The sequence below is a fragment of the Leptodactylus fuscus genome, chromosome 7, assembly GCF_031893055.1.
Source record: "Leptodactylus fuscus isolate aLepFus1 chromosome 7, aLepFus1.hap2, whole genome shotgun sequence".
Classification (NCBI taxonomy): Eukaryota; Metazoa; Chordata; class Amphibia; order Anura; family Leptodactylidae; genus Leptodactylus; species Leptodactylus fuscus.
Window position 1 is genome coordinate 83,544,298 of NC_134271.1, and position 21,872 is coordinate 83,566,169.

At 41.3% G+C, this 21,872-nt stretch overlaps 1 protein-coding gene across 4 annotated transcripts in view; it reads left to right on the forward strand.

The window, feature by feature from the left end:
* The window catches only part of TTC8 (tetratricopeptide repeat domain 8), a 485,821-nt gene that overhangs the window by 19,731 nt on the left and 444,218 nt on the right, over positions 1-21,872 (forward strand). For 3 of the 4 annotated variants that reach the window (XM_075282408.1, XM_075282410.1, XM_075282411.1), the window contains 12 exons: positions 1,599-1,662; positions 1,738-1,897; positions 2,084-2,173; positions 4,123-4,167; positions 5,052-5,137; positions 5,729-5,816; positions 6,036-6,146; positions 6,395-6,534; positions 7,261-7,435; positions 9,951-10,073; positions 10,157-10,240; positions 11,275-13,036. In XM_075282408.1, the coding sequence (XP_075138509.1) occupies positions 1,599-1,662; positions 1,738-1,897; positions 2,084-2,173; positions 4,123-4,167; positions 5,052-5,137; positions 5,729-5,816; positions 6,036-6,146; positions 6,395-6,534; positions 7,261-7,435; positions 9,951-10,073; positions 10,157-10,240; positions 11,275-11,391 (1,283 nt within the window). In that variant the 3' untranslated portion in view covers positions 11,392-13,036. Of the gene's footprint in view, positions 1-1,598; positions 1,663-1,737; positions 1,898-2,083; positions 2,174-4,122; positions 4,168-5,051; positions 5,138-5,728; positions 5,817-6,035; positions 6,147-6,394; positions 6,535-7,260; positions 7,436-9,950; positions 10,074-10,156; positions 10,241-11,274; positions 13,041-21,872 lie in introns of all 4 variants that reach the window. The other variant, XM_075282409.1, reaches the window with a different exon arrangement.

A 21,872-nucleotide genomic window follows, 5' to 3' on the forward strand; every position in this document is an offset into this window, starting at 1 on the left:
AGCCCGATGAAGTAGAGCTGAATGTGTGTGCTAAGCACACACATTCAGCACTGCTTCATCACGCCAATACAATGCATTAGCCAGTGCTGATTGGCCAGAGTACGGAATTCGGCCAATCAGCGCTGGCTCTGCTGGAGGAGGCGGAGTCTAAGGTCGGACCTGAATGGAGACTGGTGTGGAGCGATCTTAGACTCCGCCTCCTCCAGCAGAGCCAGCGCTGATTGGTCGAGTTCCGTACTCTGGCCAATCAGCGCTGGCCAATGCATTCTATTAGCCCGATGAAGTAGAGCTGAATGTGTGTGCCGAATTCCGTACTGTGGCCAATCAGCACTGGCTAATGCATTGTATTGGCGTGATGAAGCAGTGCTGAATGTGTGTGCTTAGCACACACATTCAGCTCTACTTCATCGGGCTAATAGAATGCATTGGCCAATCAGCGCTGGCCAATGCATTCTATTAGCGTGAACTGAGTTTGCACAGGGGTTCTAGTGCACCCTCGGCTCTGCTACATCAGATTGCTACATCTGATGTAGCAGTGCCGAGTGTGCATCAGATGTGTAGTTGAGCAAAACTGACTCAGCACTGCTAAGTCTGCATTCGCATAGGAATGCATTGGCCAGCCTTCGGCCAATCAGCGCTGGCTCTGCCGGAGGAGGCGGAGTCTAAGGTCGGACCTGAATGGAGACTGGTGTGGAGCTATCTTAGACTCCGCCTCCTCCAGCAGAGCCAGCGCTGATTGGTCGAGTTCCGTACTCTGGCCAATCAGCACTGGCCAATGCATTTCTATGGGGAAAAGTTAGCTTGCGAAAATCGCAAACTGACAGGGATTTCCATGAAATAAAGTGACTTTTATGCCCCCAGACATGCTTCCCCTGCTGTCCCAGTGTCATTCCAGGGTGTTGGTATCATTTCCTGGGGTGTCATAGTGGACTTGGTGACCCTCCAGACACGAATTTGGGTTTCCCCCTTAACGAGTTTATGTTCCCCATAGACTATAATGGGGTTCGAAACCCATTCGAACACTCGAACAGTGAGCGGCTGTTCGAATCGAATTTCGAACCTCGAACATTTTAGTGTTCGCTCATCTCTAGTGTCTACCATTACTGGTAAATATTTTTTTTTTTTCTTGCCATTAGTTATTGCCCTGTGAGTTTCCATGAAAACCAAATTGGTCTTCTCTGATTCCCTCTTAGACTAGGGGGAAGGGGGGGGCTTTAGGGGTTTTCCACCAATATATAATGTTTCATTAAAGTGTCATTAATTTAACTTAGATGTCTATAATATACCATGGGAACCCTTTTTATTCTTCTTTTACACAAGGAAGAGTCAGACGCATCCTCACGTTGTAGTGCTTAGAGATGAGCGAACACTGTAGTTGGCATTAAAGGAAATTCTACCTGAAATTCTAATCCCCTTAGTTTTTCAGATTTGAGCTGGCCAACTAGTGGTCTGTGGAGCAGATGTTATACTCCAGTAGCTGGATTAAATATGTATACCGTGTGTGCCCAAGCCTATAATATATCTATAATTTAATGTTGTTTTCTCAATGAGCACATTTGACTTCATTGACTCACATTAGAAGTGTAAATTATTTACAGGTCCTGGGACTTCCCTCAGACAAGCAACAGCAAAGAAGCTTGAAGGTCCGAGTCCAGCAGTACGGTAAGTTATTTAGTTTGTCCCTGTGCTGAAAGATATCCAGGTGTATAAGCCTGATATGTATATATCTCTCTGTAGACCTGTGACTCAGTCTGGTCGGCCACTCACTGGCTTTGTAAGGCCAGGTACACAGTCTGGCCGGCCAGGTACCATGGAACAGGCAATCCGCACCCCAAGAACAGCACATACAGCCCGACCAATCACCAGCGCATCAGGACGATACATACGACTTGGAACGGTAACTAGGAGGAAGTTCAAGTTGCTTTAAGTCTACAACAGCAGCTAATCTGCAAACCGTGTCATTGACTATATAGTGCATTGTGTTTTTCCAGCCTTGAACCTTATAATTTGTAATGGACTACAGAATACTAACTTATTCTTATTAATAACAGTCTAAGTTAATTACATATATTTTTCCTTGTAGGCCTCAATGTTAACCAATCCAGATGGACCTTTCATTAACCTGTCCAGATTAAATCTATCTAAATATGCACAGAGTCCCAACTTGGCCAAGGTCAGTGTTTAATTCACTAGAGTAAAAGTCAGCAATGAAGAAGTCAAAAGATAAATTCACAAACAGTGACATTTCATAGGGAGGAAATATATCATTAGGAGAATTTTTAAATCCGTTTTGCTGGAATCATCATTAGTGTAGTCTGTGTCAAATTTATCAAATGTTGTACAAAGTTTGATAAATCAGGCTGGGTTCACACTTGCGCCCAGTCTCTATTCAGGGCTTCTGTCCCTGAATCTGTTTAAAAAATGCGAAGAGAAGGATTTTTTCTCCACATTTTTCGGGCGGAAACCAGGTGGACCCCATTCTAGTCGCAGGTAATCGCTTTTTTAAACGCAGGTGTGAACCTAACATAATATGCATCTATTACTCTGACGCTAGGTTCACAACAGCGTTTGGGTTTCCATTTGGGAGTGCGCTTGGGTAACCCCTGAACGGAAATGTAATTCTCTTTAAAAAAAAAAGTGTTATCCGCGGACCCCATAGACTATAATAGGGTCTGCCGGGTTTCCGCCCGAAAAAAGGAGAAAAGTGCAGAGAGAAAAGCACTGCATGTAGCCATTTCTTTCCATATTTTTTATTTATATTATTTATTTTTTAAACTGGTTTGAGGATGGAAACCCCAGTCAGAGTTAAGGGCTGATGTGAACCCAGCCTAAGAAGTCAGTCCTGAGATGTTCCTCCACTTTTTACGCCAACCTCTGACTGGATTGAGTTTGTAACAATTTTTGCAACTTTTTAAAAAGTCACAGTAACTAAATCTGGAATACAGATAGCCAGACATACTAAGGGTATGTTCCCACAGAGTTTTTTTGCAGGCGGAGTTTGACGCAGAATCTACCTGCAAAAACGTCTCCCATTCATTTCAATAGGAGTTGCTAGCTTTTTTTCAGTTAGCGGGAAAAAGAAACGGCATGTCCTGTCTTCCCGTGGATTCTGCGGCCGAGTCGTCCGCGGCTCGAGACTCACTTCTGATTAGGCCTATTTATTCGAGCCTAATCAGAAGCAGGATGCCGATGCACTGCATTAGCATCCCATGGCGGCTAGCCGTGCAGAAAAGTCACACAGCAGAAAAGATTTTCACCATGTGAACTTACCCTAACCACACCCACTTTCCCCCCTATTTCTGAAAAGTTGAGTGTTTGGTGCAGAAATCAAAAGTCACACAATTTTTGCACAAGAGCTAAAAAGTTGCAGATCTCTGCTTTGTGACTTTTCTACATCAGAATGTTGGAGTGCAGGATTTCATAAATTCCACCCACAATTTACAAAGCGTATGATGTTTTTGTGACAAATCATTTCATTTAAAGAGAAATTTATCTTTTTTCTTTTTTTTTTTTTCCGAGTGTTGAAAAACACCATGCAAAACAGTATGTACATAAAAAATAACTGTTTTTAAAACATTTGGGGAAAAAAAGACAAACTAGAAAAAGCTCCTGTTACAGATTAAAACTGCTGGCATCCTTAGGATAGGACATCAGTATTAGAACTGTGGGCACCTGACCTGTACAGATCAGCTGTACCAAGACAGAGTGGCTCCCAGTATTGTTTACTGCTGAGAGCTTTGCTTCTCACTTGCTGTGCAATCTTAAGTACATAAACAATACCGGGAGCCCTGAAATATCCTTAGAGAAAATACAGATTCAGTTACTGAGTCCTACCTAAGCTGCTAGACTATAGAGTGATAGAATGTTGCAGGTTATTATTAGGCATCATATAATCTCAGTAATTTGGTTAGCTACTGTAACATCTTCTATACAATATATATATATATATATATATATATATATATATATATATATATATATATATATATAAATATATATATATATATACACACCTCGTATTATAATTAATACATTAAATAAGGTTAATAGTGAACAATTAAGGCGCACATAATCAAAGCCCCAATAGTGGCCTCCACATAATGCTTATTTTCCTTTTTACAGACATTATTTGAATACATCTTCCACCATGAAAATGATGTGAAAAATGTAAGATTTTCCTCTCTTTATATAAAGTTCAGTTTCTAAATATGGTCATTCATTATTTGTGTATTGATTTGAAACCTATGTTAAAGGAAACCATGAAAATTGAATGCAGTCTAATTTTTTTTTTTTTTTGGGGGGGGGATTCTGTATAATTTGTCATTTATCAATTAATTTTTCAGTTCTTTCATTCCTAACACTGGGTTAACACCAGGGTTCGGGTCTCTGTATCAGGTTTCCGGCAGAAGACTGAAACCTGTCAGACAGTGTCCAGCCATGAGCACCAGTGAGTGTTTTATGCTCTCTGCGGCAAAACAGTTTTTTTTTTAAAACCGGAACAAAGTCCTGCATGTCCAACTCTGTGTCCAGTTAAAAAAAAACTGTTTCGCTGCGGAGAGCATAAAACGCTCACCGGCGCTCCCGGCCAGACACTTTCCAAATGAACGGATTTGAAACATGCTTGCAGGTTTCCGTCTCCTGTCCAGATTCGTGCAGGAAACGGAAACCTGCATAACGGAGACCGGGCGCAGATGTGAACGATCCCTTAGAGGGATTACTTGGGTCCAGCATGCAGTGCTATTAGTGACTGACAGCTATCTCTACATAAACAGTCGTGGATGGGGAGGCTGTCACTCCAAGCATTGAAGGAATAGAGAAATTGATGAATAAATTACAAGTTATACAGAATCTTTTCCCATAAAACGACTGTATATATTGATCAGTTCACGTCCTCCTGCTCTATAGCATGCTGTCTGTAGAGTACACAGTCTATTTAAGGGTAACATTACATTTTACTATTTTAACTGTTGTGATGTATGTAAGAAGTAAATGAGAAGTAGGAAATTGTTGGAATTAAAGAATTCCAGAAAGGCTTGATTTGTTTTTTTCAGGCTTTGGAGTTGGCTGCATTAGCCACTGAAAATGCTCAGTTCAAGGACTGGTGGTGGAAGGTTCAGCTGGGGAAATGCTACTATAGGTATGGCCTGGCTGTGCATGCACTTCTCTGGCACAGGCATTACAAAATGGATGGCACTCTCTGAGGTTAAATGTTTCTTAATTGGCAAAGAATATTGCATGACTGTTATCCACTTGGCTAAATCATCAATTTTATATAGCCTTTTATGTAATTCTTTTTTCTTTCTTCCCTTCCCACACTTTAGTGCCTTATTTACAGTTTCCAAATACAGAACTAACAGACATAAAATAATCTTATTGGGTGTGAACTGTCCCTGGACCTCTGGTCTATTCACATGGTTCTGCGTCCTCTTTTAGTTGTTGAAGCTTGTCAGTCGCCATCCTGGGCACTCTGCTCAAGAATACAGCCAAGCTCACATTATACGACCGTTTCATTCAGAGCTACTGATAACAAAACCACACAATTTATTTCTTAATGAAAATCCCCTGCATTATTTTGCCTTTTACAGAATATTAAGCTGACAGATCCACTCAGAGAGATGCATGCATAAAGATAATAATCTTCTGTCAGTGAGAAGAAGTGACATGATAACTATATGTGACTCTAGTGGTTGCCGGTCTTCTACATAAACTATTGTATTGCCTCCCGTAGATTGGGCCTGTTCCGTGAAGCAGAAAACCAGTTTAAATCTGCACTCACACATCAGGACATGGTGGATACAATCCTGTATTTGGGGAAAGTAAGTCCCAGGAATTTATAATATGACATTATATGATCTTCATGAGAAATTTACTTTCTGCATGGTGAAAATTGTGTCGGGCAATAAATCCAGCAGCTTTATTGCAATGATTGCCTGTTTTTCACCAGTCTGATCAGTCCTTAGGGGCTACAGATAAATTCAAGACTTGCATTGTTCTGGTCACTTGCTGATTTCCAGAGTCTCCTCTGTGTGTTTCAGGTGTTTGCTCGCATGGACCAGCCTCTGACCGCCCTCTCTATTTATAAACAAGGATTAGACCGGTTTCCTAAAGAAGTGACCCTCCTGTGTGCTGTGGCAAGAATTCATGAGGTTGGAGTTAGCTAACAGTTTCCTTTGATCAAATAAGAAGCATCATCCATCTTCCTATATGCACATCTCTGTTAAGTTTTGGTTTTTCAATAAAACAGTTGTTGCCCAGAGAAACCAATAAAAATCTGGAAACAGATATATAAATGTAGTTGAAGCAGTAGATTTTGCATTATATGTCCCTCTATACAGCATCTGTTGTAGTGTCTCGGTGTTATGTATCATTATGATTTATTTATCTTGTCGTACAGGAAATGAATAATTTGACATCTGCAACAGAATATTATAAAGAACTTCTCAAACAAGACAACACTCACGTGGAGGCCATCGCCTGTATAGGAAGTAACCACTTTTATACAGACCAACCAGAGATTGCACTACGGTTTTACAGGTGGGATAGTATAGAGCATAGAGGTAATGATGAAAATGTAGCCAATAAAAAGACAAACTGTAAGGCAGAATGTAAGTGTGTGTGTGTGTGTGTGTTTGTAGCTAGATAGATAGATTTTATTTATTTATTTTTTAAACACAAGTAAGGGGGCATTCACACTTGCGCCCGGTGTCCAGTGTGTGCATTCCGCCAAGTTTCCGTATTCAGCCCCAGCGAAACTGGACAGGGGCGGAAACCCAGCAGTCAGCTTTAAAACCCATTCACTTGAATGGGTTTATAAAGGTGACCGCCCGTGTCAGCCTACGGCCTGTCCGCGGGGAAACCGTTTTTTTTTTTTAGCCAAACACAAAGTCTGACGTGCAGGACTTTGTGTCCAACATGTAGGGTTTTTCTGTCCGCTTGAAAAGTCGGACATCTTTACATGCGGACAGTGAAGGAAGGGCACAGAGTGCAAAAGAACGCACCCGATTGCCATTTAAATAAATGACTGGTGTCACGGACACAGCCAGTGTCCGCTCCTAATGTCCGTGAGAGATTTTGAACGGACACTAGGAGCGGACACTACCTGTCGGACACAGACGGTATTGTGAACGCCCCCTAAGATAGATTTGGTATGTTTATCAGGATAAAGGGTAAATAAACCTTATAATCTTGATATTACAGCTGAATTATGATGGCCATTCCAACCATGATGGCCATTTAATAACAGTAGCTTTTACTTCACAGGCGCCTCCTACAGATGGGTGTCTACAATTGTGAGCTGTTCAACAATCTGGGGCTGTGCTGTTTTTATGCTCAGCAGTATGACATGATCCTCACCTCTTTTGAGCGAGCGTTGTCCCTGGCTGAGAATGATGAAGAGGTCGCTGAGGTCTGGTACAACTTGGGACACGTTGCTGTGGTATGTATGCGTTGGAGACAAAAATGACAACTACTGTAGGTCTCTGTAAGACTTTTGTAAAACATCTTCAGAACCCTAGTATAATAGCAACTTACACAACTATTGGCAGTCTTGTAGCAGTGTTTTGTTTTTTGTTTTTTTTGTTTTTTTTAACACAAAATGCTCTATGTGTATGGAACTTTTTCCTCATGTATTTCCCATAGGCTTCTTTGTAGAATTCAGAACATTCATATTTGAAATAGTGCAGAATTTAATAAATCACACAAAAAAATCTTAATACCATTTGCAGTTACAAGTGTTTAAAAGCTACGTTCACATCTGCGCCATAGGCACATTGTCTGCTAAAAATCGGCAGAAGGAGATATCCTGCTTAGAGCTTTCCTCCACCAATGGGGGTCTACATGAGCTTTGTGTGTTACCGCTGTTTTAGTGGTCCAGCTCTCCTTTCTTCAGGTTCCCCAATGGTTCGAGGCTTCTGCTCCATTCTGTTCTGATGACTTGGAGCAGGATACGACCTGCTCTATAACCATACGTGTCATCAGAATAGAGTGGTTTGGAAGCCCAATGAGTATCATCTAATTGCATTCAGCTGCAAACTTGGCCGCACATCGGTAACACATGGGCACAAAGCTGTTTTTTTGAAACACTCTTGTGAAATTTCAATGACCATTCCGTGTGCATTATGGGAAAATCTGGCAATTTACCGGTATATCAGTTTTCCTTCAGAGTTTTTTCCATTTGTCAGTTGTTGGTTTTTTTGGATTAAGTGTCATCAGTTTTCTTCCTAAAAAATTTTTACTCAGTGTTTCTTAGGAACCACCAGTGAAAAATGGACTGAACACTGATGGCTCTTGTATTTTTCTTTTTTTGTCTTTAACTTTGTAAAACAGAACCTTTCTGGTAAAGCACGGCCATCTGTTAGCTTCACCTCACTTAATGGTGTTCCCCTTTTAAAGATTTCCAATAATTGTCCATTATCGATTATGATAAACCTTTTAGGAAGATCTGAAGCATGACAAGTGATCTGCTGATGCCAGATGAAAGAGAGTCTTCAATTATTCAGGTCCTGGTCCCTAAAGCCAGAGATGAGTTTGTGTAAGATTTGTTGCAGTTGCTGCAGCGCAGTTATTTGCAGAGAATATACAGACACGAGCAGTTTGTGCTGTATTATGTCAGTGGAGCTTATCATTCCCTTATGGCTTTCTCTACATAGTAGGTAAATCAGAGTATGAGCCAGGCTACAATTTCAGTTGGACCTGCTTGTGAGACTAAAAATTGCATGAGGCAAATGTTGTGCGTCCCTCAAGACTCTCTCCAATAAAGGTGAATGGTAGAAGTCACACAACAGTCACTGCACTGCCTTGGTTTCCATTTTGTCCTGTAAGAGTGATACTGCTGTAAGTTACACCATACTAGAAATACAACTACTTGGTGTCACTGCAAAGTGCAGCTCTTAGCCTTTTTATAGATTTGACTTGCATTACCTTAAAGGGAACCTGTCATCAGCAATTTGTGGTGCAGAATGGTGACCTGTTCACAATGATAATCTTTTGGAAGATTCAACATCATGAAAATGGAATGCAAACTTTACTGGCTTGTAAAAACAGGATGAAAAGAGTCTGGGGGAAGGAGCTGCTTTCCTGAACATTCAGTCTGGTCCAGCTATAGTGGCTGGGTACATTATCCCAAGCATTTGACCCATGAGCAGCGTATACATAAAACAAATATGTATAAAACAAGCCCATCTTACTTAAAGAGAAATCCGTCATTGCCACAGGACTTATCCTGTCATGATGAGGCTGACCTTGAGATGTCAGTCAAGTTAGAAGGGGTCTGGCAAGCCTGACTGTTCACAAGAGTGGCTCAACTCCTGTGTTCCTCACTGGAATCTGAATATAGCTTTAAAGGTTATTTTAAATCTTCCAGAATCTTCCTTTTTCCACTAGAAAAAGGAACCCATTGAAATCCATGGGAGGCTTTTTTTCCACATGGATTCTGAGGCGGATTCAGCATCAAAATCGGCATCAAAAAACTCTGTGAATGGACCCTAAGGCTTAAGCATGTATCATCCAGTTGCAAGAATAGTGTGACATTAGTGCCAGCAATGGTTGTGCCACTTTGTGTCCTGACTTTTCCATTCAGCCATTTTCCAGGCAGTTATATGGTTGGTCATTTGACTATTATGAGTGAACTATGTGACCTCTAAAAAAGGCTGAGCAAAGTCGATAGGAAAAGAAATGACTCCTGCCAATCATACATTGGGGCATATTATAGCAGAATGTGAAACAAAGGTCTTGCACGGACTGGTGGCATAAGTGGGAATTTTTTCTGGTGGAACATTCCTTTAAAATGTCTTTATTGTTTGGTAGAACTTTTGGGTGGGGAAAAAAAACAAAACAAAAAACTCTGTCTCGGGTAATCATTTCAGTATGTACCATATGTAGCCAGAGTTATTGATTCTTACAGAATTGCTATTATGTTCTGAGTCCTGCCATATTTCATGTGTTTGCTTTAGGGCATCGGAGACCTAAATCTGGCTTATCAGTGCTTCAAGCTAACTTTGGCCAATAACAATGACCATGCTGAAGCGTACAATAATCTGGCAGTGTTGGAAATGCGAAAAAATCATGTTGAGCAGGTCAGTCAAGTGAGACATTTGCTATATAATTTTTTTCTCTTTCGTAATGATCTTGGATTTAACTATTTATAATGTTATTACAGGCTCGAGCTCTCCTCCAGACATCTGCTGCTCTTGCACCTCACATGTATGAGCCACATTTTAACTTCGCTTGCCTCTCTGACAAGGTGAGTAGTGTGTTTTTATGGTCGAGATTACATTTTGCTTTTAATGACTTTGAGGGAGCAGAGCTTTATCTGTACTTTTGGGGTAGTGCAGATTTATGGGTGGGTAACTTGTCTTGTTTGTTCCATATCAGAATATTGACAGTTTTCAACTATTCAAGGGTCGTCCAGTGTCATATACATTAAGAGGAGTTTGCCACCTCCTCAAGTATATTCAACTGCCATCACTATGTTACAGAGTACATTACTGTGATAAACAACATTCCTTTGTTATGTATGTCACCTTTGTAGATTTGGAGAAAAACATTTTAAGTCTTATGCAAAAAAAAGGAGTTGGTGCATTGGGGACGGGTCTTCAGCCCCTGGGAGCACTGCTTTTGCCACACCAACCATCTCCTACCTGTGCCACCCTATGCAGTGAGAGTTGATTCTCCCATTCCTATGCCTTTACCCATTATAATTGAGCATAAAGATCAGTGCTTCCAGAAGTGCGTGTGTGCGGGTCCTCTGCTGACCTGGACTGAGTGAGACAGTCCTATATTTCAGGTGCTGTTCTGAGCGGCACATAGCAATTTCAACACTCTCTGTATCCTTAGGCAGATAAAGTTGAATATAGTGGTGGAGCTTGGAGGTATCGGCTCTTTGCTCCACCATCCAGACATCAGCAGGTGACGTCTGTGAAAGAGTATATAATTTATTGAATGAATAGTCTCTATGGAAACAGGGACATTAAGTGGGCCTCCTCCATAGTTTAATGTCCCTTCAGGTAGACCCTACATTTGTTGAAATGGCCCTGGTTGCATATTCTTGGGGACTTTGTAGACTCTCTAGATTTCTAGTATGGTTTTATTTAAAATACTGTACTTGCAGAGGCATTGGTAGGGCCTTTACCCTTGTGGCAGTCATTTTTCAGACAGCTTTGGTTTAGAAAGGGTTACAAGCTTGTCTTGTCACCCGACCATTTCCACTGGGAATGTATGATGTAATTCATGTGTATTAGCAGAAACTTAGTAACCCATTTCCATCTTGCCTTGCAGATCGGAGACCTCCAGAGCAGCTACATTGCTGCCCAGAAGGCAGAAACCGCATTTTCTGACCACGTGGAAACCCAGCAGCTCCTTGAAAAGTTGAGGCAGCATTTTGCCATGATTTGAGCCCATTGGTCACACACGGCTGATAATGGCCTCTAGATAACATTGAAGGCCACATAGAAAATGGATTTCAGATAAACTGTTGGTGAATGCTTCAGTGTCTGGTTCTGCTGATAACACTAATGTGCATAGGAGATGATTAGAACACAATTAACCCTTTCACCATGGACATAATGAACATGACCATGTTTTGTGATAGCTATTCATAGTAGTGGTTCAAAACATGAACAGACAAACAATGTGGCATGTTGGATTTCTTAGCCACTAGTTCTTACTTTGTGTAGTCACATGACCCAGCAGAAATGTTACATCAGGTATAATAGTGTCCCTACAGTTTTGCAGACAAGAAATTACATGATAAATCTAATTATTACTAAGAGTGAATTTACACCCTTGCAATTTTTGCAAAATTTGTTTCTTACATCTGAATGGAGCTGTTTCTGCAGTAAGCAGATTCAGTTCTGCAAAGGGCCCATCTTGCAATGTGAAATTCTGGATGTTCTGTATCAGATAAAGTGTGTTAACCAGGGATCCAGACTGTTTGGCTCTCAGAGAATTATCTAGATCAGTGATAGCGAAGCTATGACATACGTGTCAAAGATGACACGCCAAGATATTTTGGTTGACACACATTTTCCAAATCAAGTGGGGTGCACCTTCCATGAGGCTGGACAGCTCGGAACCTATCAATCAAAATAATCCAGAAAAAAAGAAGGAAAATTTCAGCAATTGAAATCAGAAAAAAGAACAGCTTGGATGCACAGGTCCCCATCTTTACTCTGACGTTATTAGTTTGTGTCGTTTGCAATAATGTTCCTCTTCACTGACAGCAAACAGTGTTGTTAAGCGGAAACTAAAAGTTCAGTGGGAAATTATAGAACTTTTCATTGATGCGATTACATTAAGCAGGAAATTGTTTAAAGATTATCTTTGTTCATATACTGAATGGCCACTTTATTAGAGATACCCATCTAATAGTGGACCTACCTAGCTTACCCATCAGAATCACAGCAATCTGCTATGGTGTATACATATATCTTCCACAGATATCAGACAAACCAAGGGTGTGATAAGAAAGCGTTCCAACAAACACCATTATTTCACATCCACCAGTAGGAAGGGTTCAGAATCCTGATGCTTGTGGTGATTCCACCCATCCGCCTGGTGCCTCAGAGATCTGGTGTCTTCTGGCCAGATGTGGTTTCCCACTACTAAGGCATTCAATAGAGCTCCCCTGCCCACTGGATTCTTGCATTGAATTCAGCTTCAATTTGCTTCAGTTAGATCTCCTTTCTTAAAATGATTTTTGACATCTTCCTCTGGCCAGTTTCATTGACAAGTTTTTTAGGTTTTTTTTTTTTTGTTATTTTACATCCACAGGACTCCCTTTAGTGCTGGAGATTCTACGTCGATCACTCCATTCTCTTTATATTCTCAACATCATTGCTTGAGAAAACAGTGTCATGTGTGTACTGTCGCTTCTGAAATATTGTCCCAGTTAGTCTTGACTAGGGTAACATACCTCATCCTCCATACAGGGACATTAATAGTGGTTTGTGGCATCTAATAAAGTGGCCACTTACTATAAATGTAATTGTTACCAAAACATCTGTGCTTTCTGATGCTTACTATAAGACATGCATGTAATGTTTGTAATTAGAAAATACATTATTTTAGTATTTGATGATACCTGTAACCACCGTGTTTTGCAAGAGGGATACAAATGAAATCAAAATCCACCAATAAGTATTCAAATTTAACCATTTCTTTACATAGACTTTGACAACACCTTTATTAGGCAGTAAGTTTACTTACATCATGTATATGACCTCCTGCTCCAGCACTTTAAGGAAATATAGCAGCAAACAAGCCGCTTACTCTGAATGTTTGTATACAAGAGTGATGGAGGGTGAACAGAAGCCGGAGAATCGGAGCAGTCAGGGAGGGTTTAATTAGCATCTATAATACATGAAGGCAAATACTAACGTTTTCCATGACCATCCTGAGCATGACGTGCACACATAGACCACCAGTTTACAGTATCTTATTCCACTATACTTGGTTACATGAAGAGGTTTTCAATTTTAAGGGGGAGGGGGGTTTGGCGGTCTTATTATAAAGCAACACAATTAAACATGGCCAACAGTTTCCCTCCCGTAGTGAAGTGGTTTTCACAGCATAAAATCATCTTCTATTTAACCCTATTTTCTAACAATATTGATTGTCGCCATATTTTATATTTTGTTTTGCTCAGACAGTTGTATGAGTGCTCTTTTCCATAACTTATATATATTGATGATCAATCATTAGGATGGGTCATCAATATGTGACTGGTTGAGCTTTGCCACCCTGGCCTCCCACCAGTCAGCTATTTGAAGAGGAGGTGGCACCCAGAGTACGTATGTCACTTCACTGTACCGATAATGTGGTCCGTGATAGTGGCTGATCAATCCATTTCTGTATTATTAGTTTTATGCTTTATTTACCCTGGTATGTCACCTCCTTATACCATGACATACTCTACACAGCTTACAGTTTTACATTTCAACCAATGTTTGTATTAATTTCTGGAAAATAAATCAATGCAAGACCTTTGGGGGTCAAAATACTAACTATACCCCTAAACAAATTCCTTGAGGGGTTTCGTTTTCAAATTGGGGTCACTTTTTTGGGGGGATGGTTGTCAATGCTTTGGCAACTCAGTGGTGTTACAAATGCCATCTGCCTCAATTCAAGAAAGACATCGATATATTGGAGCAAGTCCAGAGAAGAGCAACCAAAATGGTGGAAGGTCTGCAAACCATGTCCTATGAGGAGCGGCTAAAAGAACTGGGATTGTTTAGTTTGCAGAAGAGAAGGCTGAGGGGAGATTTAATAGCAGTCTACAAATATCTGAAAGGTAGTCACAGTGCAGAGGGATCTAGCCTATTCTCATTAGCACAAGGAAGTACAAGAAGCAATGGGATGAAACTAAAGGGAAAGAGATACAGATTAGACATTAGGAAAAACTTTCTGACAGTGAGGGTAGTGAGAGAGTGGAATAGGCTGCCACGGGAGGTGGTGGGCGCTCCATCAGTGGAAATCTTCAAGCGGAATCTGGATAAACATATAGCTGGGATGATTTAGGAAAACCTGCACTCGCAGGGGGAAGGACCCGATGGCCCTTGAGGTCCCTTCCAACTCTACCATAAGAATAAGAATGAAACTGATTCCTGCCTCCTCTTGTATCCATCTTCTTTTCTTTAGATGTAATTTTTCCAGTAGCAAGTAGAACAGCAAACAGATGAGAAAAGACCAAGTGACCATAATATGAGATGGAGGAACCACCGTCCAGGAACCACAGGCCAAACTCATACAGGCAAGAACCTAGGGCACAAGGGGGAAAAAAAACCTATAAGCATAGTAAGGAAAGCTACTTGCTGTCTGTAAATAATATCTCATCGGTAATCGCACAAGCAGTCAGAAGTAGATACAGGTACATAGAATACATTGTAAACTGTGAGATTTGCAGAATGTTTATTCCTTTGCATAGAATAACAGTTTACAGGTGTGTATGTGAAGGCTAGAGATGAGCAAACACTATTCGAAACAGCCATTTCGAATAGCACGCTCCTATAGAAATGAATGAACGTAGCCGTAACGCGGGGGGTTAAGCGGCCGGCTGCCAGCGAAGTCTGCGTGCCAGCCGCTTCCATTCATTTCTATGGGAGCATGCTATTTGAAACGGCTGTTTCGAATAGTGTTCGCTCATCTCTAGTGAAGGCTGTTAGGAATATGAACCCTCTCCTCTCTATTCACTGTGTGAACATAAAACAGAACCTCCGCCTCCATTCACTGAGCAGAGGTCTTGCTTATCTAATGTATCCATGGACGGATCTTGACTAGCAACAGGGAGTGAACTCCAAATTAGCTAAAAGGGAGACAACTAATGGCAAATGTGGTTGTTTTCTGCCTGAAAAGCCTCTCTAATCAAAGTGTTTTACAATACATATAATGTACTGTTGTCATGGCAAAAAACAAGGTGACTCACACAGTGTGTTGAAGACTCTATATTACAAAGTCTCCTTTTGTTAATAAAAGAAAAAGTGCCATTATCACTGTAGGTAAAAAAAAACAAAAAACAAGCTGACAGTGTATTGTAGTCTAATACTGGCCAGGTTGCCCCTTCAAGGACAAATCTAATTTTATTTCTTTATTTTCTTCAACTAGGTTTTGTAAACAAATTCCTCATAGCCAAACGTTTCTTGATGATTCGATTCTCTTCTTGATGATTCGATGAGAACAGGCAGTGTTTTTTTTATGTAGAGGAGGCAGAGATGGAAGACATGACTGTTGCTGGTGGTGGAGGTAGTAGCAGCAGGCTGTGTGATACTGGTATTCATGTTGGTAGGGGCGCCATCAGGAAATCTGGAATTGTGAGAGTATAGATCCCATTGCTATGATGAGTTTAAAAAAAGTGGGGAAGGTGATTGAACTTATTGAATGCAACGATGATTCTATTGCAGATAAGACCTGAAAATCAGGTCAGGGTGACATTGGAGAAAGATAGTGGCGACAGCTGCAACAGTAAGAACACCAATTGATGTGCAGCCCCAACATCCAAAAATACCTGCCTGGAGTAGGTCTAAGGCGGACTACAGTGATGGCACTGGCATATTTGCACTGCTGCCAGTATGAAATTATTTGTACATTAACAAATGACAAATCCTTAAGGTGCAAGATCTGCAAACAGAAAATTAGTCATGGCCAGGCAGGCACACATGTAGGAACTAGGTTTCTCTGTACTCACATGAAATTGCATCACTACCTCGTATGGCAAAGTAGAATTAGCAGTGGCACTGGCAGGCAACGTATGAAACCTACTCTTTCACGCCATGATCTTCTTTGTAGACAGGCCACATCTACTGTACGCCTAGCACATGGTCATCATGTCATCATTATCATTTCCATCTGCTTCTCCTCTTCCACACCAATGTCAGTCATCCATAAGGGAATGTGTGTCCAGGAAACTATATGCTCAGCCATTCTGCTGGTCTGCTAATTTAACTTGCACCTAGCCAAGTTCCTGGCGGTACAATTGCTGTCGCGCCACTTAGTGGATTCCACTGCATTTTGCCAACTGTTCGCATGCGCAGTCTTGATAAAGAATACCTAGCTGCCATTATTTCTCTAGAAAAGCTGTCCCTGCTTAATATTATTATGTGGAACTCCTTGGAAAAAGTGCATGTGGGGAAAGGTGCACTTCACCATCCATATGTGGAGCAGTAGTCATGGGTACGTAGCTTTCATAGCCCACTGGGTCAGTATTTTGAGTCTGTCTAGAAAAGCAGCAAGGCCAGGTTTTTTCTAGTATTGACATTACCTTGTTGGAGCAGTTTCAACACAAGGCAGGAGTCTGGGACCCATCTATCTCTACAAGTTCCTCCACAAAGGACCATTTCTCACCCCAACTTGAAGGAAAGCCATTGCTTTGTTGCTGTAAGATGAAGCACACATTGAGTGGCACATGCTGGAGTGTCAATTTGAGCAGCAGAAGGCAGTAATGATTCCTGCATACAGCAAACCACAGGCACAATATGTTATTTTTAAACTTGTTATTAGAGGCTTATCAGGGAAGTGTGTCATCTTCCACAGCCCTTTAAGGAGGCCACCAAATGTCTCAGCAGCAGAGACAATGCAGAATCTGTGATGTCATTCACTTCCATATACAGTCATGGCCAAAAGTTTTGAGAATGATACAAATATTAATTTTTACAAAGTCTACTGCTTCAGTTTTTCTAATGGCAATTTGCATATACTCCAGAATGTTATAAAGAGTGATCAGCTTAACAGCAATTACTTGCAAAGTCAATATTTGCCTAGAAAATGAACTTTATCCCCCCAAAACACATTTCAACATCATTGCAGCCCTGCCTTAAAAGGACCAGCTAACATCGTTTCAGTGATTGCTCCATTAACACAGGTGTGGGTGTTGATGAGGACAGGGCTGGAGATCAATCTGTCATGATTAAGTAAGAATGACACCACTGGATACTTTAAAAGGAGGCTGGTGCTTGGCATCATTGATTCTCTTCTGTTAACCATGGTTATCTCTAAAGAAACATGTGCAGTCATCATTGCACTGCACAAAAATGGCCTAACAGGGAAGAGTATCGCAGCTAGTAAGATTACACCTCAGTCAACAATCTATCGCATCATCAAGAACTTCAAGGAGAGAGGTTCCATTGTTGGCAAAAAGGCTCCAGGGCGCCCAAGAAAGACCAGCAAGCGCCAGAACCGTCTCTTAAAAGTGTTTCAGCTGCGGGATCGAGCTACCAGCAGTGCAGAGCTTGCTCAGGAATGGCAGCAGGCAGGTGTGAGTGCATCTGCATGCACTGTGAGGCGGAGACTCTTGGAGCAAGGCCTGGTCTCAAGGAGGGAAGCGAAGAAGCCATTTTTCTCCAGAAAAAACATCAGGGACAGACTGATATTCTGCAAAAGGTACAGGGAGTGGACTGCTGAGGACTGGGGTAAAGTCATTTTCTCTGATGAATCCCCTTTTCGATTGTTTGGGACATCTGGAAAACAGCTTATTCGGAGAAGACGAGGTGAGCGCTATCACCAGTCTTGTCTCATGCCAACTGTAAAGCATCCTGAAACCATTCATGTGTGGGGTTGCTTCTCAGCTAAGGGAATCGGCTCTCTCACAGTATTGCCTAAAAACACAGCTATGAATAAAGAATGGTACCAGAATGTCCTCCAAGATCAACTTCTCCCAACCGTCCAAGAGCAGTTTGGCGATCAACAATGCCTTTTCCAGCATGATGGAGCACCTTGCCATAAAGCAAAGGTGATAACTAAATGGCTCAGGGAACAAAACATAGAGATTTTGGGTCCATGGCCTGGAAACTCCCCAGATCTTAATCCCATTGAGAACTTGTGGTCAATCATCAAGAGACGGGTGGACAAACAAAAACCTACAAATTCTGACAAAATGCAAGCATTGATTGTGCAAGAATGGACTGCTATCAGTCAGGATTTGGTCCAGAAGTTAATTGAGAGCATGCCAGGGAGAATTGCAGAGGTCCTGAAGAAGAAGGGTCAACACTGCAAATATTGACTTGCTGCATTAACTCATTCTAACTGTCAATGTAAGCTTTTGTTACTCATAATATGATTGCAATTCTATTTCTGTATGTGATAAAAACATCTGACAAACACACATAAAAACCAGAGGGCAGCAGATCATGTGAAAATATAAGATTTGTGTCATTCTCAAAACTTTTGGCCATGACTGTATAGCAAAGCAAAATAACAATTTGTACATTACGATCATTCCTGGAAGACAGTCCAGATTTTTTCAGCTGGCAAGCTAGGTACATTGATTTTTCTTGAAATTCTGTAACTGTCATTCATTGGTGCCTCAAGTGTTCCCATAAAGGTATAATTGTAGTGGCTTTTTCCTACACTCACTTCTGTATAACTTTTCAACTGGCAAGCACACTGTTCTACAAATTTTTCTTGAAATTCTGAAAATTGTCCCTCCACCAACACTATGTTACTGTGGCATTTGCTTCCATACAGGGATAACTAACAGAATAATCCAGGTTCTCGTCTTGCTGAACTGCTTCTCTTCTGGACCGTTCAGTGTGAGAACAGAATGCAACAAGGGGACCCAAAACCACAATAAAGGTTGTTATCCCTGCTTGTTTTGTATTTTCATTTTACTCTACCCCAAGACCTCACTAGAAAACCCTTTCCTCCCAATGATGTACTATTACATTACTATTACCATTCCCATAAATTAGAAGCTACCGTTACTAAAGCCTGTCTTACAATGACAGCAATGGACTTTAGCTGTCACAGACTGATTCTCTGTCTGTTCCCATTCACCTATAGTAGAAGACAACAACGGACTTTAGTAATGGTAGTGTCAAGTCCCCCTTAGTATGATCTATTGTTATATCAAAGAGTTTATCAGAGAAAGGAATTTTCTCTGTCAGTTCATCTCAGACTCTGCCACAATGGCAGGGTGCTGAGTGGTTGTAATGACAGCTGGAGACCTATTAGACTATGACTGAGGAACGGAAAGGTTCTGAAACGTCTCAGTTTAACCCATGGACTGTTTTTTGATCATGGTTGTTTGCACATAACCTTGTTTTTTCATGCACCAATATTAAGTTATGTTTTAATTTTCATTGGACTCGTCCTTGATGGCTGGACCCGGTTTTTGCTTCTTTTTACCTGTGATTTACAAGTGATCCTCTGTAAGTCATAAGTGCAGAAAACTTCCTGCTGAAGTTACTGTCCAGGCGTTACAGTGTGATAAGGGAAACTTTTTAAAGACTTTTATCATCACCTTTATCAAGAAAATGTAACCCTTTATAGTGATCATTGTAAAGTGAAACTGTCTTTGCATTCACACTGTGCGAGCAGAACTCGCTCCCCTGCCACCCCCTTCCATCACCTACTTCCTGGATATTTGCTCTGTCTCAGCAGGGAACCTAGCTAGAGATAACACAAGCAGTTTACATCCCTCTACTATACTAAACTACTGGTTAATTTACACATGGACCAGGGGTTCAGAAAATAAGCCATGCTGAATATAAAACCTAATTTTTGTTAAAAAGTAAATGTTTAACCCCTGTGATCAGAAGAACTAGGAAAGCAAATTGTAATATATTTATGTGCAATAGTATATATAAAAACTATTTTGTTTTTAGGTAAAAGAAGCAAAATTTACATTTTTTTTTTACATTTTATACTATTCTACTACTTCTAGTTAAAAAAAATATTCAACTTATTTAACAAATACAGCTAGTTATTTCAAGCCTTGTGTGTCCTAAAAAAATTTTTTTTAAATAGTTGGGATATGCAAAGCCATTAAAAAGATATTGCTGTGGATATTGCCTATGCTTGAGGATTGGGGCATCAGTGACTCTTGGTCCTGAAAGGGTTAAATAAACAATGTCGGCTGAAATGGTAAAATAAAGTCTTATTTCAGATTGTATTTCATGGGGGAATTATGGCACTGTAATAAGAAAGTCCTGTTGCCAAGCATATGTTCAGCTCATCTCTATTTCCAGTAGGTCAGCTATAAAGCCTACATTTAGTACTGACCTATATCTATCTATATAGTAGAGGATTTTGTGCTGATAGAGGACATTGTCATTCCCTCTTACTCTCTGTGGCTAGAAACCAGATTTTTAGTATATGAATTAAAGGGGTTTAGGTTAAAAAGGTTTTCCAGGACTAAAATATTGATGTTAAAGTTATTGCTGGGGGTCCAACACCTGGAATCCCTGCAGATCAGCTGCTCAAAGTGGAACTGACACTCCTGTGAGTATAGCTTCCACTTTCACAGGTCATGTGATGGTCATACGGCCTGTTTACAGCTTAGCCTCATTCAAGTGGATGAGACTGAGCTGTAATACCAATGTACAGAGATGTGTCTGGTAAGTACAAAAATAGGCCACAATGCTCATCAGATCTCATTAAACACTGATCCGATATTCATGACCTCTCCTAAGTAGAGATGAGCGAACAGTGTTCTATCGAACACATGTTCGATCGGATATCAGGGTGTTCGCCATGTTCGAATCGAACACCGCGTGGTAAAGTGCGCCAAAATTCGATTCCCCTCCCACCTTCCCTGGCGCCTTTTTTGCACCAATAACAGCGCAGGGGAGGTGGGACAGGAACTACGACACCGGGGGCATTGAAAAAAATTGGAAAAAGTCATTGGCTGCCGAAATCAGGTGACCTCCATTTTAGACGAATAGTGGATTTCAAATCCGGGTCATATGAGAATGTGAACTTTGTGACTAAGAGACAGGGATAGCTGTACAGGCAGGGATAGCTAGGGATAACCTTTATTTAGGGGGGAATGTTATTAAAAATAACTTTTTGGGGCTCTATCGGGTGTGTAATTGTGATTTTTGTGAGATAAACTTTTTCCCATAGGGATGCATTGGCCAGCGCTGATTGGCCAGAGTACAGAACTCGACCAATCAGCGCTCCACACCAGTCTCCATTCAGGTCCGACCTTAGACTCCGCCTCCTCCAGCAGAGCCAGCGCTGATTGGCCGAATTCCGTACTCTGGCCAATCAGCACTGGCTAATGCATTGTATTGGCGTGATGAAGCAGTGCTGAATGTGTGTGCTTAGCACACACATTCAGCTCTACTTCATCGGGCTAATAGAATGCATTGGCCAATCAGCGCTGGCCAATGCATTCTATTAGCTTGATGAAGCAGAGTGTGCACAAGGGTTCAAGCGCACCCTCGGCTCTGATGTAGCAGAACCGAGGCTGCACAAGGGTTCAAGCGCACCCTCGGCTCTGATGTAGCAGAGCCGAGGGTGCACTTGAACCCTTGTGCACCCTCGGCTCTGCTACATCAGAGCCGAGGGTGCGCTTGAACCCTTGTGCACCCTCGGCTCTGCTACATCAGAGCCGAGGGTGCGCTTGAACCCTTGTGCAGCCTCGGCTCTGCTACATCAGAGCC